Consider the following 18,548-nt stretch of genomic DNA (forward strand, 5'->3'; position numbering starts at 1 on the left):
ATTTGATTGTGACAGGTATGAACAGATTCTCCTACAAGATGTAGGCTCCAAACACTCATGTGATAACATCAGATAAGTCTGTTACACATCCGAACTGGCAAAAAAACAAACAATTCTAAGAAAAAGCTAATTCCACAGGAACCAAGGACTAAGAAAAGTCCAAATTATAGTGTTTATGTAAGAGATTGGATTAAGAATAATCTAGTGTGATGTGTGTATGTTTAGAGAAAACTTGGAAGATGAGATTTTAAAACAATCATTTAAAGGAAAGTCAGTTGTTAAAGGGAACAATTTGTTATACTAGATTTCATTCATCTGACCAAGGAAAAATGAACGGTAATAGGAGATTAGGTATTAAATGCTGGCTTTGCTCTTATACTAAGTAAGATCAGTCGTTCCCATCAGCCCTTCCTTTCACCCCTCAAAATGAAGCTCTTCCAGTAACATTCACTGAAGCCTAATGATGCTTAATTCAGTCTGAGCAAATCTATCACCAGAGGCTTATCCAGCATTATCTGACTGTGGATTTAACACAGGTTTAAAACAAATAAAAGGAAGTTCTTCTTCACACAGCACACAGTCAACCTGTGGAACTCCCTGCCTGAGGAGGTTGTGAAGGCTAGGACTATAACAGGGTTTAAAAGAGAACTAGCTAAATTCATGGAGGTTAAGTCCATTAATGGCTATTAGCCAATGGGTAAGGAATGGTGTCCCTAGCCTCGGTTTGTCAGAGGATGGAGATGGCCAGCAGGAGAGAGATCACTTGATCATTACCTGTTAGATTCACTCCCTCTGGGGCACCTGGCATTGGCTACTGTCGGTAGACAGGACACTGGGCTGGATGGACCTTTGGTCTGACCCAGTACGGCTGTTCTTATGTTCTTAACACCTCAACACCTGGGACTGTTTGGGAAGACAAATCCCACTTCCCTTTTTGCTGAATGATTGATTAATGTTTAGTTGCTAACCTAAGGAGGATTTATATTTGCATTCTGTATGCATACACATACCAGTATATTACCCTGTTGTATTCATAAAAAGAGGTGGTTTATTCCCTTACAACCCAAACATTTTGGAAGCAGTTTGAAAATCATTTTTCCCCGTCACAGAAGGATGGAGGACTTAAAGGGATACCAAATTTTTCTGAAACTCCAAATCTTTATTGCCTTTCCTTCAGCAGATGCAGTGGTGCAAGTAGAAATCATTTCTTGCTGGTACGCTGCACTGAGGGGAGGGACACAAAGGGTGGGGGAGAAGCACATGACCTCCTCCTCCTCCCTGCCGTGCCCCCAGCCCTGGGCCCCCACACTCTCCCCATCCCCTCCCCCCATGATCCACATCCATCCCACCTAACCTTGGGAGGCGTGGGGGGGCCAGTCCTCTTCCTCCTGTGCCAGAGACTTCTGCCGTACAGACCCCAAGCAGGAGGACTCAGGAGAAGCAGCTGTGTGGAAGAGCTGGGGGCCGGGCTGGGCGCGGTAGAGCCGCGCCAGAGGAGCTGCCAATGTTCTGCTCCTTTCCCCGCTGCAGTTCCCGAGAGCCCTGAACCACAGGACTCTTCCGGGAACCACAGGGGGGAAAGGAGCAGAACGTAGGGCCACTGGGCAGCCCCATGCTGGCAGCTCCTCCAGCGCGGCTGCTGTACCACCTCCAGCAAGGCTACTGTACAGACCCAGGCAGGAGGAGTCAGGAGACGCAGCTGCATGGAAGAGCTGGGGACGGGCTCCTCCTCTGTCTTTCCGGTACACCATACCAGCTATAAATATCTTACTGGCATGGCGTGCCGGACCGTACCACCGTAGTTGCACCACTGAGCACAGGTCATACAGGAGAAACTGGGATGCCCTTGGCTTTTCCAGGAGAGATAAATACACAACGGGGATCATTCTACTGAAGATCTTCGTCGGGATCATCAAACTGCCCTACATCGAAAGAGGGGATATTTCTGATTCTCCTCTTTTTTAATATCCAGGGGGAACAGTTGCAACATCTACTTCAAGGGGCAAGATCATAGCAATCAGACACAAGGTGCACATTAGTAGGCTATCGATACATGTCTCCGAAGCATGGTGGGCGTTCCGTTGTGACCTATTGCATTAAGACTTTGGCTCATTCACTTCCAATTACCTTTTATTAAAAAACAGTTCTAAAAGCAACATCTGGGGGAAGAGGAAATTTAATGCAACATTTCCTTCTATGAAAAACAGCTTTTATTTACCCCAGATAAATATCCCTCTAGCTAGTAGCACTCCGTGAGCAGCCAATTTAAAAGTTAAGTGCAGCCTACAGCAATAATAAATTGGACTGTCTCTGTAGCCTCCATGAACCTTTTATAGTTGTTATAACTGCTCACAGGGATACCTTCCTGGCTTCTTAGGGTTTTTACTCTATTCTTTGGCAGCATGAGTTATGTTAGGTTATTTTTAAGGTGCACACTCACCCATTCCTTTAGCTCTGGCCTCTCCTAAGCTCTTTATTATGGAATGAAGAGCTCCAAAGAACTTTAGTGATCACTACACTCCCATTCTCCAAACAGCATTCTTCTGATAGTGCGAAGGAGGGGAGGGGCTATGTGATACTGTCATGCCTAAACATTATCAGGGCTAACAAAGAAAATCTTGATTTGGATGAATGAGAAACATTTGCTAAAGCATGTCCGAAGTTAACAACCCCATCTAGAGGTTTGACTAACGCTACATACGTTTAGGTCAACAGCTGTGTAGGGTAGCTGTCCAGGATATACCATTATGTTTATATTGTGCATGACAATGCTTCTTGACGTCTGTTTGAATTTAATTTTTCCTTTCCTTCAGATGTTGCCAAATATGTCAACAACAGTCACTGTTGGGCAAAGTGAATTTTTGTCAACATCTACTAGATAGAGAGTTTAAAGTGATTACCTCTGACATATGGCCCTAAAAGGAGCAGGTCCTGACTCCATCCATCTAAGACTACCCAGAGCCTTATATTACATCTTACCTCTTAGAGTTCCTGGAGGAGCACAGAGTTTCCTAGGATAGAAGGGGTTACGGTTTTTAGTGCTTGGGCCACTTCAGTGCCAGAATGCTGGAATACTTCCCCTCCTGTCAGACAAACAGCCCCACACTACCCACAAAGCAGTAATTCTCAACCTTTGGGCCATGGAGTCCTTTCTACAAGACCACTAGGACTCATAATAGTGCAGGAAAGATTGGACCACCCCCTCTTCAGTCCTCCATGAGAGGTAATGATCGTGGTAAAAGGGTCTCCTTTTGAAAGGCTTGCTGAATTTCGATACTGCTTGGACTGTTTGTTTTAAATGCCTTTGTGCTGAGCAGACTCGGATATCTCCTACATATGATAGCCAATGATATGCATACATAAAATCTATCCCTGCCAGCACTCCTGACTGAGCAATGGGGCAACTCAGTGACAGTAATATGTCCTATACTAGATACTGTTTTCAAAATACAGTAGAACCTCAGACTTACAAACAGCTGGGGAAGGCAGGTTGGTCGTAACTCTGAAACGTTTGTAACACTGAACAAAACATGCTTGTTCTTTCAAACATTTACAACTGAACACTGACTGAACACAGCTTTGAAACTTTACTATGCAGATGAAAAAAGCTGCTTTCCCTTTATTTTTGTAGTATTTTACACTGAGAACAGGACTGTATTTACTTTTTGTTTTTATCTCTGCTGCTGCCTGATTGTGTACCCCAGTTCCAAATGAGAGGTGTGCTTGACTGTCAGTTTGTAACTCTGAGGTTCTACTGTAAGGCCCTAAAATGTTACCGATACAGACAGATAAGTGAGTGAGGTAATAAAAGATATTACCTCACCAACCTTGTCTCGCTAATATGCTGGGACTGACACGGCTACTACTGCACGGCATACGGCGATAGAGAGAGCAATTCATGGCGGAGTTGTCATGCAACATACTCTACATGATAAGCTACTATTCTGTAAGCACTACGAATTGCCAAGAACTCAAGCCTCAAATAATAACAAGTGATTAATGTGTTATTTTCTACCAACAAAATAAGTCTCCCATGAAAAAGCAACATGCAAGTCTGAATTAAACAAATACTATAAAATGATAGAAGATGAAGTGGAAATACTACACAACAATTAAGGATGAGGTGGAAGAGCAGGGGCAGGTTGCAAGGGAAGATTAAATGAAGTGTGTCCCTTCTTACCCTGCTTTCCTCTTCTCAGTGCGTTGGAAAAATATTGCTATAATAATTACATGAACATTTTGCCCCTTTCAGGTTATTCTACTACAAGTGGTATAATTATACAGGATTGGAATTCTGAGGATGGGTGTAAGCATGGTGATATGTTAAGTAGCTGAAGAAATATGATCTGTGAGTTAAATTACTTTCTTTTTAAGAGCCCAGTCATTTGAAAGTTACCATAGTTCCTTAGTTATATTATACTCCCAAGCCACTAGGCAAGAGGACGTGTGAAGAACCTCTGACATATAGCATGAACACAGCCACTGCAACTCCCTTAGCTCTGTTTTGGCAGGAGGCCATAGGTTGCATTCTTCAAAAATCTAAGCTAGTAATCTTCTGGGCCTAAAGGTCAATTTCCCATTTTAGTGGTGCCAGGTCAAACGTATTGACTTTAGATCGCAACTGATAGTAAGCAAAGATATACCCGATCAGGAACAGAAGGAGGCTGCCCCTGATAGTGGGAACTCACATGGTGAAGACAGAGCAGGAAGTAGCTCTAGGACCACACAAAGCTCTCATAGAGGATATAAATGTGTCCAGAACTCCTCTCACTCTGCTTAAGATCAGGCAGAGCGAGCCGCTCACCAAATGCTACCCAACGTGTACGCTGGAAGGGAAGGAATGTTGAGAAATCCAAGCCCCCAGAATCTCCCCATTCCCACCATGCAGCCGGAAAGTGGAGGGATGGGGAAAGAAGAAAAGAATTCTTTCCTTCCCAACTGCCAAGGAGCTATTTCATAAAGCATGGTCACACCTCTTTAGAATCCCAGCTCCTTATCCTGACACTACTCTATTATATTTTCACCAGGACGACTCAATCTCACAATATCACATCACAACTATTTGGGGCTCTGCTCTCAATAGAGTTTCAAAGTTGAAGACCCATGTTATTAACACTGTCAGCTCTTCAGGCAAATATACTAATTTACAAGACCAAAACCCTTTGTTATGCAAGCCATATCCCCCACACACACCCAATTCATTTATTCCCCCTATCCTGCACTGGAGTTCTGAGTGCTCCAAACCTAGCATTTAGGATGTGGCAGTATAATAGGACCCAGCACAGAGGATCATCATTAAGATGGGAAATCTGCGGTAGGGAACCACCTGCTTTGGGAAAAGCAAGTTCTCACTCCCAGGACCGTGGCCAGCCTTTTTTGGAATGCAGGAGGCACAAACACATCAGATTGGTGGACTAACCACCAAATCCCTTGTGGTAAAAAGGATACCAACAAAACAACCAACAAATCCAGTCTTCAGACAGTCAAGCACACAAGTGAGTTGGGAGTAGTAAAAAATAAAAACCATCAACATGCAAAAGGTCTACCAAACCAAAATGTGTATATTTTTTAAATGTACACTGAGGGTATGTCTACACTACAATTAATAACCAGTGGTTGGCTGGGGCCAGGTGACTCGGGCTAAGAGGCTGTTTAATTGAGGTATAGATGGGGCTTGGGCTGCAACCTGAGGTCTCGGACCGTCCCCCTTCACAGGGTCCTAGAGCCTGGGCTCCAAGCTAAATGCATATGACCTCTCTGCTGGTCCATAGCCTCTCCACAGGCAAGACCCTTGCAATACCTCCTGAGTGGTCCCAACTGGTAACTGGGCCCTGGCATGCCCAGGCAAATTCTGCAAGGGATCTTGAAGAAGCAAGGGGCCCCAAAGTTGTAGTGAACAGGTCCATCAGTGCCCATGCCGCTAGCTACTGGGTCGGAAGTGAAGACTTCAATGGTTTCTATGGTGGAAGAAAGTCTTACACTCCACCATGGCATAGCAAGCAGATGCAGACCTAGCAGTTGTCTACTACTATAGAGAGCGCCCACATGCAGGGCCATAGAGTGCACCCTAACCCCCGCCAGGCATCTTGTCAATGTATGCCACTGGAACACAGGTGAACAGGTGAGAGAATGTGGATGGTGCAACACGAGCCACCACCATTTCAAACAATTCATGTGTGTGTTCTGATGACAGAGGAAAATTTTACAGTGATGGGTGAGTGGCGATGCAACAGGCCTGGTAATGCTGGTGGTCGTAGTCACAGATCAGCATGTAGGTATCTCCCAAGGCCAATTATCATAGTTTCATGGAATATTTGTACTTTTTGCAACAACCCTACCACCAGCTGACCTGACAGAGGCATAGCACTTGTTGCAAGAGAACTGTCCAGGTTTAGGGTTGACATTGCTGCGCTCAGTGAAACCAGACTCGCTGATGAAGGGTAACTCGCAGAGATCGGTGCAGGGTAAGGTCGCCCATCCTCAGAGCCAAGACTATTGGGTGTTAGCTTTGCCATTAGCAACTCTGTTGCCTCCAAGCTTGAAAGTCTACCTAAAGGCATAAGTGATCGTCGTCTGGTTCTACGGTTGCCATTGAAACGTAAGTGGTATGTTACTATCAGCAGTGCTTATGCTCTTATGACAAATGCTGACGATGAGAAAGAAAAGTTCTATAATGACTTACACAAACTCATTGTGTCTATATCTGCATCAGATAAACTGATTATCACGGGGCGGGACTTTAATGCAAGGGTGGTAATCTGGCAGCCTGCCATCGGACAGCATGGGACTGGGAAAGAGAATAGCAATGGAACTCTGCTACTTAGTGAGTGTGTCAAGCAGCAATTCGCAATCACGAATACCTTTTTCCACCTACCCAACAAAAAGAAAACATCACAGATGCAGCGAGATCCAAACAATGGCATATTATGGACTATATCATCGTCCAGCGGCCAGATCTACAGGATGTACAAATCACTGAAGCCATGCGCGGGTCAGACTGCTGGACTGATCATCCAAAAGTCTGCTCCAAACTGTTATTCGTAATTCAACCAGCGCATTGCAAGGCATCACCTAAACCAATCAGACAGTTCAGCATAAAGTATTACAAGATGAAGCTACATGAGTGCAGCTCTATAATAACGTCACAGCAGTTTTGTCTGACTCTACTGGCTTGACGACTAGTGCTAATTTAAACAGCGAGTGGGTGACTTTTCACGACATGGGATATCAAGCTTCTCTCGCCACCATGGGTACAGCAAAACGACATTATCAAGATTGGTTTGACAAGAACGATCCAGAAATTCAACAACTACTCGTTAAAAACATGAGATGCATTGTCAAATTCTTGTATCCCATGTTCCTGTAGGCACAGTTATAACATACAAGAATCTGTGTCATGACATCAAATAAAAGACACGCAGGATCAATGGTAGAATGCCAAGGCAGATGAAAACCAGACCTATGCCAACCGTCAAGAGACGAAAAACTTCTATGCTGCTTTGAAAGATGTATATGGTCCTACACATAACACAACAGTGCCTCTGAAAAGTGCAGACAGCCTAACACTGATCACTGACAAAGGAGAAATCTTTCAGAGGTGGTGACAGCATTTCGGTGATCTTTTGAACACACCACCCAACACCACAGAAGAAGCAGTCAGAAGACTAGTGGAACAGCCAACATGTAATGACAACACGGACACAGCCCCATCCCTTGAAATCAGCACTGCTATCAGTGCCATGAAGAACTGCAGGGCTCCTAGATCTGATGGGATTCCCGCAGAAATATCCAAGTATGGAGGTGAGATTCTGCTTAGGCGACTGCATGGACTATTCTTCAATATATGAGTACTGAAATCATACCGCAAGACTTCAAGGACAAGATCGTTGGCACCATACACAAGAGGAAAGTCTGACTTTGGTAATGATCGCGGTATCTCGTTACTCTCCATCGCCAGAAAGGTTCTGACTAGAGTATTCTTTCATCGTGTGCTATGCAACATCACTAATTACTTACTACTGGAGGTTTTACGAACAGCAAACTTTGTAGCCTGTCAGATGCAGCAGAAATGCAGAGAACAGCAACAGGACCTTTACACCGTCCTTATTGGCCTGGATAAAACATTTGACACAGTCAGCAGACCTGGGCCTTAGCAATTATTATGTAAGTTTGGTTGTCCAGAAAAATTCACCAACATTCTGAGGCTATTTCACAATGGAACGATTGGACGAATCTGCATAGGTGGTGTTTGGTTTGACCCATTTCCTACCAATGGTATTAAGCAGGGCTGCATAATTGGTCCACTCTTGTTTAATCTCTTCTATGCAGCAATGCTCAATGTAGCTACAAGAGACCAGGATACGTTTCGGATCCTCTGGAAAATTATTTAAGCGGAATAGGCTGCGATCATCCATGAACGTCTTTGAGGCAATTGTTCATAAGCTGAGGTATACTCTAGGAGCACATATTTTAAAAGATATGAAATTGATTACAGACAGATTTGCAGAAAGGTATGGGCTGACAATCACCCTGAAAAAGACGAAGGTCATGTATCGACCTATGCCAGGAAAATCCAACATAAAAGTAAAAGTCACCATCAGAGAAACACAGCCAAACGATGCTACAGACGTCTGCTATCTTAGTAGTATATTGTGGAATGATGTCACTGAAGACAAGGAGCTGACAAGTCATATCAACAAAGCTAGGTCATCATTTGGCAGAGTATCCGGCAGAGTCTGGCAGCAACACAATATTAAGCTTGAAACCAAGTCTGTAAAATAATTGTGCTCTCCAACGTGCTGTATGGGTGAAAAATCAGGACTTGCTACAGGCATCACATTAAGCTTCTAGATAAGTCCCACTTATGACACCTGTGTGCCATGCTCTGCATCACATGGCAGGATAAAGTTACCAATGATGAGGTTCTGGAATGCAGTCACTCTACAGGGCTTGAAGCCAGGCTTATCACATCATAGTTACACTGGGCTGGTCATTTGTTAAGGATGGACGACACCAGAATGCCAAGGCAGTTCCTGCGTAGTGAACTGAAAGTGGACAACTGCATACAAGGCGGACAGAAGAAACACTTCAAGGCCACACCAATGCATAACTCAAAACACTGCAAAGCTGCCGTTGACAGCTGGGAGTCAGTAAGAGGTAGGTCACGCTGGCAAGCAGTAGGTAACAATGGGGTTACCCAGTTCAAGATTAGTGGCAAGCAATTGGCAATAATGGGGTTACCCAGTTCAAGATTAGCTGGCAAGCAGCTGGCAATAATGGGGTTACCCGGTTCAAGATTAACTGGCAAGAAGTAGGCAACATTGGGGTTACCCAGTTCAAGATTAACCGCAGTATAGATCTTAAAGCACAGAGGCAGAGTCATAAATAGTGGCATACTCAGCAGACACAGACTTTAACCCCTTCCTCCACCTCAAGCTACCTGTGCACTTCATGAGGAAAGGACCGCCACTCGCACATCGGTCTTTTTAGCCATAACCCTACACACACGAGGTAAACTGTCGCCAGTGTCATTTTCGATCAGGAAGGACAGTAACAGCAAGTCAAGTGTATAATTCTTGGCAAAATTAACCGTAATAAATCCCAATACAACCCTGTGGCACCGTTCCCAAAATACTAATGCAAACAAGTTTTCATAGCAACAAACTCCAAGAAACTAGGGAGCTGGGATGCCCCCACTGACTAAGTTGCTGATGGCAAGAAACCGACCGGGACATAGTGCAGCACAGGGGTGGATTTAGAGTTAGTGGGGCCCTGTGCGCAGCTTCATTTTCGGGACCGCCCCACTTGGGACCCAGCCAAGAAAAAGCCAGACCCCTGTCTACCCCAGGCGCGGGTCCAGATCTGGGTGCAGGCCATGGGGGCGACTAACGGGACCATAGGTGTGGGAACTAGGGGTGCGGGCAGGGCTGCTGACAGAATTGCCAGGCCCCTGGGCAAGGTGGGGGGACCCGGAAGGGGCAGGGCCTCAGGAAGAAGAGGTGGGGCAGGGGGCTAGCCTCCCCCAGCCAGCCCTTCAGCACTGCCCAGGCCACCCCACGCAGAGGGCTCCAGCGGTAATTTAAAGGGCCCATGGTTCCAGCCGCTGCCGGGAGCCCCAGGCCTTTTTAAATCACTGGGCCCTGGGACATCTGCCCCTTCCCCCCCACACACCCCGTTGGCAGCCCTCGGTGCAGGAGGGGGCTGCAGCTCTCCCACGGGGGGAAGGATAGCTCAGTGGTTTGAGCATTGGCCTGCTAAACTCAAGGTTGTGAGTTCAATCCTTGAGGGGGCCACTTAGGGATCTGGGGCAAAATTAGTACTTGGACCTGCTAGTGAAGGCAGGAGGCTGGACTTGATGACCTTTCAAGGTCCCTTCCAGTTCTAGGAGATAGGATATCTCCATTATTTAATTTTATTTTATTTAATTTAATTTAGTTTTATGCGGGGCTCCACTGTCGCCCCGCGCCAATTATGTTAAAACATATTGTTAGGAGCACAGAACTGCCCGGGCTCCTGGGGAGACAGGGAGGGGCCTGAGCCCCGCCACAGGGGCAGCACTGCAGCCGCAGCTGCTAAGGGGGATCGCGGCCACTTGCTTTGCAAGCACCCAGTGGCCAGGGGAGGCGAGCAGAGATCAGCGCGTGGAGGCAGGTTTCTGCCCACTTCTCCAGGCCAGCCAGCCCGGGGCCACCGGGGCGCCCAAAGCTGTCCTCGGCCATGAAGATCTTGGTATCTCTTGTCTCCTTCTCCAGCCCCATGGTGGCTCCGCACATGCGCTGCCTCCAGGGCGCCCGGGGTCCCGGCTACACCCCGGGCCCAGGGCTCTGTGGGCTCCGCTGCTGCCCCACTAGCCGGCCCAGAGAAGCAGGCAGAGACCCGCCTGGGCTGAACACCCACCTGAAGGGGGAGGGGGGGCACAGCTCCATTGGCGGCCACCTGAGTGCCCCCCTGCCTCAGTGCGCTGATCTCTGCTCGCCTCCCCTGGCCGCTGGGTCCTTGCAACGCAGCTGCAATTCCCCCTTAACCGCTGCACTGCAGCCCCCATGGCCGGGCTCAGGCCCCGCCCTGTCTCCCCAGGAGCCCAGGCGGTTCTGTGCTCCTAACAATATGTTTTAATGTACGTGGTGCAAGGCAGCAGCCAGGACCCCAGGCACAGTGTGGCAGTGAAGCCCCACATAAAACGTGGGGGTGCTGCAGAACCCCCCCCGCACTCCTAGTTCCCGCACATATGTTTTGGGGACCCCTGTTGTTGGGGGGCCCCATGCCATGGCACGGAATGTTTCAAGGTAAATCCGCTCCTGGTGCAACACCTGCGTGGCTTAACACACTCCTGTAGGTTTGAGTACTTAATTTAGCAACGTTACATTCACTGTGGAAGAGTCAGACTAAAGCCTTCTGGGTTATTTGCTTGCAGTCTCACCCGCGCTTCTTGCCAGTTTTCCCACTTTCAGTGTTTTGCCTGCAGTGGGAAGAATATGCTGAACCCATCTTCTTTTTGACTTGCTAACTGGTTTACACGCGTTTAGTGATCCAACCTCTACAGGAGCGAACATGGCTCTACTGAACACAGCTTTTCTCTCCTTTAAATGGCTGCTGAATAAAGCTTGCCTCACCCTAATAACTGTTTGATTTTCAAAGGAGTTAAGTCATCCATAAGAGCAAACATCTCTTCCACATTTATATACGCACAGGAGTATATTTGCAGCATATTGGTTCCTATTTAATACTATGGCAGTATAATCACCCTTTGTGTAATGTAATGTCAACAATACATTGTGCAATAAGCACACGAGTCTTTTGTTCAAAGTCCTTTTACAATTATCTAGAAAGAAAAGTCAAATGTTCCATGCAGTCATTCTCCCTTTACAAGAGGGGACATCAAGAGGTTCAGTAAATAGGCAATGGAAGGTCTTGTAAATGGAAATCTAAAACTTTCCCCCCAAAGTCTGCTTCAAACAAACACTGGGCATGAAGGTGGCTAACGAGCAAGCAAGGAGCACTAACCTGACTGGCTCAAATTGTTCAGACAGGGTACGTCTATACTTACCTCCGGGTCCGGCGGTAAGCAATCGATCTTCTGGGATCGATTTATCACGTCTTGTCTAGACGCGATAAATCGATCCCAGAAGTGCTCGCCGTCGACGCCGGTACCCCTGCTCCGCGAGAGGAGCACACCCAGTCGACGGGGGAGCCTGCCTGCCGTGTGTGGACTCGCGGTAAGTACCCTGTAGTTCGAACTAAGGTACTTCGACTTCAGCTACGTTATTCACGTAGCTGAAGTTGCGTATCTTAGTTCGAACTGGGGGGTTAGTGTGGACCAGCCCACAGACTGGACCTTCGCCTCACTGAACAGGCGGAGTTATTACTTTTGTCCTAGCTAGGACTCATCAATTAAAGAGACAATGCATTCTTCACATTCCTGAAAAGAATTCAAAAGCCAGGTATTTATGTCGGGAGAAGAATTTGCAGCACTTCTGTCGTGTTCAGACATAAGAGCATAGCCATACGTGCTAGCTTCACCTTAGTCTCCCAGCAAATGGAGAACTGCAGTGAGGATTTCCCTGTGCAAAGCTGCCGACAGATTTACTAGCAACAAACAGAATAATCCAGCCATTTGATATAACATCCTGGGCATTGATGGGTGGAAGTAAAAAAAAAAGAAAAAAAAGAAAATACTTTTAAAAGGAGTGAAATTCTACATGAGATGGAGACAGAAGTGATAAACATGCTTGCATTGTTCAAGTTATTTCACACATTCTTCATTTGTGCAAGACCTGAATGGTCATGAGATTTGGAGTTGGGACAAGACGAGTCCTCCGGGTCTCAGGCCCCACAAACTGCTGGGTGCTATTGGTTAATTAAGAACTGCAAATAGTACGCTTTAAATATACACATACTGTCAGCTGTGCTCAAACAGCCAATCATTCAATGCCATAAACATGAAGCCAACTAAAAAAGCCATCTGTCCCATTCATATTCTGGGTTAGTGTGGTGGGCAAAATACAAACCTCCTGCGGTAGTGACAGATAGGGCCTTCACGCCAAAGAGGTGTGGCCTAGTGTTTTAGGTACTGCTTTAAAATGATAAACTTTTAATCTGCTAAAACATTAGTCACAATTTAGCTAAGAGATTTGTGGATAGTTCTCTATTAGTATACGGTATACGCCATACATGAATAAGATCAGCGGAGATTATTAGAATAGGCTTTTTCTGTGCAAGCCATAGAAATGAACATTGGACTGACCTTCCATTGCTCCTTGGGAAGCAGCTTCACCACCACAATGTCACCATTTAGGGCTCTGTTGCGAGCAACCACCCCATCAATAAAGATATCACGAATCCCATCCTATGGAAAGGAGAAAAAAATGTGAAATATCAAAGCATAAAAGACTAAGCTATATTTACTGCAGAAGTTTAAAAATAGCGACAAAAAAGGACAAGAGAGGGTCCTGTGGCACGTTTGAGACTAACAGAAGTATTGGGAGCATAAGCTTTCGTGGGTAAGAACCTCACTTCTTCAGATGCAAGACAAAAAAGGACAGCGCACACACCCTGGGGAGATGGAGATACATATTTAAACGTTACATAACGCAGCAACAAGTCTGTTGTAACTGCAGCCAACCGCAGTCTGTTCTGCCCCCTGCAGTCCAGAACCCCGCCTTCTAAAAGAGATGACCTTGGTTTCTGTAGCCCCACCTCACCTACCAATCGCAGCTACTCCATACAGCAGGGTTATCTGCCCAGAACACACTTGACACTCAGCTCACAATCGAGATTTGGTTTGGGGGGGGGGGGGAGTCCCCCCTCCTGGGATCAAGGAGGATCCGGTTTAATCGCAGAGGTTTGTAGGTTTTTTTAGGGAATGGAGGTTTCACTTTCACACCGCTTTTGGTCAAGTTAAATCTACTGCTTTCATTTTTGCTCCCTTTGTACTTCGGCAAGCTGAGCTGACAATTGTGTGCAGTTGGTTGCAGAACACCATAAACCTTTAAAACCCTAGTATTAACCTGGGTATTAAGACATGTTCTTCTATTGTGGAGCCTTATCCCCTTTTCTTAGTTTTAAGGCATAAGATGACTGTGGGTTTCTTTAGTTTCTAACTTTTTTTTCAAGAAAAGCCAACCTTAAGGGAACTAAAATCATAAACACACTGGGGTTTTAATGCAGTTCCTCAAATACACGCTCATGATTCTCTTGCACCTGCTAAGAGCTAATCTGCAGCATTACCATTATACCCAGTCTTCAGGGGAAACAGTAAACATATCGAATAAGGCCTCGTAGATTTCTCAGGTTAACATCACCTAAGTAGTCTGTGCTGCCTAGACGGCAAAACAACAGAGGCAGAACCCTGCTGTCACGTGAAACTGAGGCCATCCTCCAACCGAGCAAATTACTCTTAGAAAGAAAAGCACAGCAGCTCAACAGCTGTGTCAAAGCTGCCTCCCATGACAAGATGCAGAAAAATTGCAAAGCCCGTTGGACCAACATAATTCAAATTGGAAACTTTTCTTTTCAAAAGGCCAGATTGTTACACATGGCCCTACAGCTCTTCTCCCCCCCCGCTGCCCCTGAACGAGATCCACCACATATCTACAAAGGAAAAGTCAAAGACTCGTTTGAAGAAAAATGCCTTTTTTGTAACCTAGCTGTACAATTCCATTGTAACGCTGGCTTGTTGCAGGGCAGGAGGAGGTTGGGATGTGGGTTAATTTGTTTGCGCCACACATTTTTTTTTGCAAAAAAAATTAAAAGTAGTTGCTCCATCTGCCAACAGCAGCTCTGGAAGCGCTACGCCAGCCAGCTGAAGTTGTGCTGCTAGACTAAGCAAGAAGGGATTTTCTTTTTTTGATTTGCAGCCAAAAGCTCTCATTTGAAACAATTTATTCCTATACACAGATTTTTAACACCAGTTATTTCAATGCCTGCTAGAGCAGCGGTAATTAAAAACTGGCCACCATACAGCTGTTTAAAGTAACATGTCATAAAAATGCAACATTTGCTTACTTAGCGCTTCAGCATTGTGGTCCATAAAGTTAACTCACACTCTCCCACCTATCCGGGATTTCCCATTTTTTGTCTCCTTCCCCCCCACACCAATTCTTCACACTCCAAACAGTCACCTTTTTGCATTACTAATGTAATTACAATGGGATGGAATTGCAACACAGTACCGGGGTAACTTGAAAGGCCTACGCTTCTACCGAGGTGTTTCCGCTGTATTCGTTGCCATAGCTTCAGAGCACATTACAGCTTGTAAGAGGATCGGATTCTGTGCAGTCATCTCCCATTCAGCAAGATGTTTTATTACTCTATTGCCTTCACTGAACAACAGTAGCAGCCTTTTACATTTCTGTCTGACAGCAGGGAGATCTGTGGTCATTCTAATCTCTTCTGGAAACAAGTTCTACAGTCATGGGCCAGCTGCCAAGAAAGCTCCATCTCTCATGTTCAAGTGTCTCGCTCTTCAGGATGACAATTCCACCATTCAAAAGATCACAGATACTGAAAGCAGTCAAGATTGCAGCATGGGAGGCAGGGTTCTAAGAGCTTGGGTCCATCCCATGGAAGGCTTTGATGATAAAGCTTTTACCTTGACTCGGCATTCAACAGTAAGACAATGTACAGAGCAGCACTCTGGACCAACGTGCTCGTAGGGACTTGTGGCATTAAAGTGACCTGCTGCTGCACTTGAACCAAACCAAGCCTAAGGCTGGCATAATAAAGCCCCGAGGTGACAAATGCAGGGGGTCACTGGAGCCAAGTCCGAGCCTGACAGAATGGGGTGCAATGCCCGGGCCAGCTGCAAGGGAGAGATGAAGACTTTTCACAGCTGTAGCTATTTCAGTATCTGGCAACAATGGGGAATCTAGCAGGATGCGAAGACTGCAAGCCATCCTTGTATCCTTGATGGAGGGTTATGCTAATGGAGAGTTCCCCAAATGTAACCCTCTCCTTACAATGACTACTTCCACCTGGCCCAGACAGATCATCCTCCAGGGGCTGACTCGTCCTACCACTGGGCGATGGTGCTGTTTGCATGATTTAACCCAGGAAGAAAAGAGAGTGATGGCAGAAACGTAACCCTTAACTAACATTCCAGTGCCTATGTATTCCAGAACATAAAACTGTGAGTGATCTGCTTTACCATGAGGTAATAGCTAAGCACTCGTGGGAGTAAGGATAGAGCTCTTTGCTTGTGTGCACAGTTGGACTTAATGTTTAGCTAGTGTTTTGTGGTTTAATAGGATAGGTTTAACAGTCTACACTTACCTCATTCAAGAGAGCAAGCAGAGAGGAGTACAGAACATTTCCCATTTACACACCAGGACTGTCAGTGCCAGTTTCAGGAAGCATTGGAGACCGCTATTATGAGTTTCCTCCCCAGTGACTCTCAAGAATCTTCCCCTTTGCACCAGCACAAATAATACAAGTCTTCCTCTATGGAAAGAGGCTTAAAGTTCATTTTCTATGACTGACTGACCACAGAAGTTAACACAAATCTCTGGACTTTCAATCCTGACTCCAAAAGAATTATGCCCCAAAAGTAGGAACGATATTAAACACAACCAACAACTCAGTGTCTGAGCAAGGCCCTTTTTCTCCTCTACCTCCAAACAAAACCTAATCTCAATATGAAACACCCTGTCACATTAGGAGCAAAACTTTAATCAAGTCACTACAAAATAACTGTCCTCAACTACACCAGCAGAGAGGTAACCTTGCCTAAAGGAGGCCCTTCAAATCACAAGAGTCCTTCCATTGAATGAATAACCGATGTAAAGAAATGGTCCCATGTGATAACCGTGAACTTCAAGCCAAGCTATATACCAGTGGTTTTCAACCTGTGATCCACGGACCCCATGGGGCCGCAGACTATGTCTAAGGGGTCAGTGAAAAGTTGTCATTACCATAGAACAGGGGTTTACAACCCTTGGTCCCCAGACCCTGGGGATCCGCAGACCATGTTTAAGATTTCCAAAGGGTTCTATTAAAAATTTTTTTAGGGGTGCACAAATGAAAAAAGCTTGAACCCCACTGCTATACACAGCTTGCACAGAAGTGGGTGCATTAGAAGGAACCACGCATGGTACTTTTGGACCAACTTTATAAATTAGCTCATGCAGCAGATCGAAAATGGAGAGCATATTTGTTCAGGAAAGATTAATTTAAATCAGTGGAAAAATCTATAAATCCTCTGTAGCCATAGACCAAGGGTTTACAATTACACTAACTAGTGGTCCTCAAACCTGGGCTCAGCTGGTGTCTTTGGGTTAGAAACAAGTGTCCCCACTTTCATCAGAAGTTCAGAGACATTAAGTAGCACTTTGTGGTGTTGGAAACAGTTTTTTTTCCCCACTATGTACATTCCTTAAGGTTTATTTTAATGTATCCTAACTGGTGCATCTTGTTACACAAATCAAAGTGACATTTCGTACACAGTACAACTACTATCTTCATACACATTCATTCAAGAACGACGGAGAATTATAAATTATACTTACTGGACATGGAATGAAGGCTTCATGGTATTTCTTAGGATTTATTCTCAAAGGTCCCTTAATTAAAAAAAAAAAAATCAAAATTATGTCTGGAACATTAGTTTTATGTAGTATTAGTTAAACTGGATGACTACGAATAACATAGTTACTTTGAAACATGATAGATATATCTGAATTTCCATTGCAAATCTTAAATTTTGAGATTAGTACCTGTGTGTTGGAACCATTTCAATCCAAAACTAAGTACATACGTCCACCCAGACACAACCCCTTCCTCCACTCTCCACCTGCCAAACAACATGAGGTCGGGCTCCCAGACGTCATTCTGTCACACATTACACCATAAACCAGAGTACTCCAAAAAAGGCTTTTCAGAATTAGACATTGATATCAATTTTTATTGAGCACTGAAACTACATTCTTCTTTTATTTTTCCTAATTTGAAGATTCCCAGGATATCTCAACTGTAGTGAAAATTCACAGCTCTTGATTACATGAGGTTTTCTAATATGACCTGGGAACGTTGTACTAAACTTGGTGACTTTGTATTTGTTTGCATCAAGAATCTTTATTGTTTGGATTGCAGCCATGCCTAGGAGCCGCAGTCCTGGAACCGTTGGGCCAGGCACTGTATAAACACCAAAGAGGATGAACCCTGGCCCAAACCTAAGTTACCTGCTAAAGCAGGCAAGTTGTACTAAAGCCATGGAATCTGCAATCTAAATTCACAGAAACAAAAATTCTGACCTACGGTGAACGACAGATACTACGATAGCCTGCGTGCTTAGCTTCAATGGAATTTCTCTGACAGAAATATTGGGAAGGGAAGAGAGGCCGGGGTGAAGACTGACTCAGCAGTGTATGCTCTTCAGGCAAAACGTGTTATCATAAAACCATAGAATATCAGGGTTGGAAGGGACATCAGGAGGTCATCTAGTCTCATCCCCTGCTCAAAGCAGGACCAATTCCCAACTAAATCATACCAGCCAGGGCTTTGTCAAGCCTGACCTTAAAAACCTCTAAGGAAGGAGATTCCACCACCTCCCTAGG

At 45.3% G+C, this 18,548-nt stretch overlaps 1 protein-coding gene across 4 annotated transcripts in view; it reads right to left on the reverse strand.

The window, feature by feature from the left end:
* Positions 1-18,548, reverse strand: part of DIS3L2 (DIS3 like 3'-5' exoribonuclease 2) — a 262,106-nt gene that overhangs the window by 207,218 nt on the left and 36,340 nt on the right. For all 4 annotated transcript variants that reach the window (XM_054040303.1, XM_054040301.1, XM_054040300.1 and 1 more), the window contains 2 exons: positions 17,502-17,555; positions 13,244-13,345 (listed from right to left, as the gene is read on the reverse strand). In XM_054040303.1, coding sequence (XP_053896278.1) covers positions 13,244-13,345; positions 17,502-17,555 — 156 coding nt within the window. The remainder of the gene's footprint in view (positions 1-13,243; positions 13,346-17,501; positions 17,556-18,548) is intronic.

Source organism: Malaclemys terrapin, chromosome 9 (genome assembly GCF_027887155.1).
Source record: "Malaclemys terrapin pileata isolate rMalTer1 chromosome 9, rMalTer1.hap1, whole genome shotgun sequence".
Taxonomy (NCBI): Eukaryota; Metazoa; Chordata; order Testudines; family Emydidae; genus Malaclemys; species Malaclemys terrapin.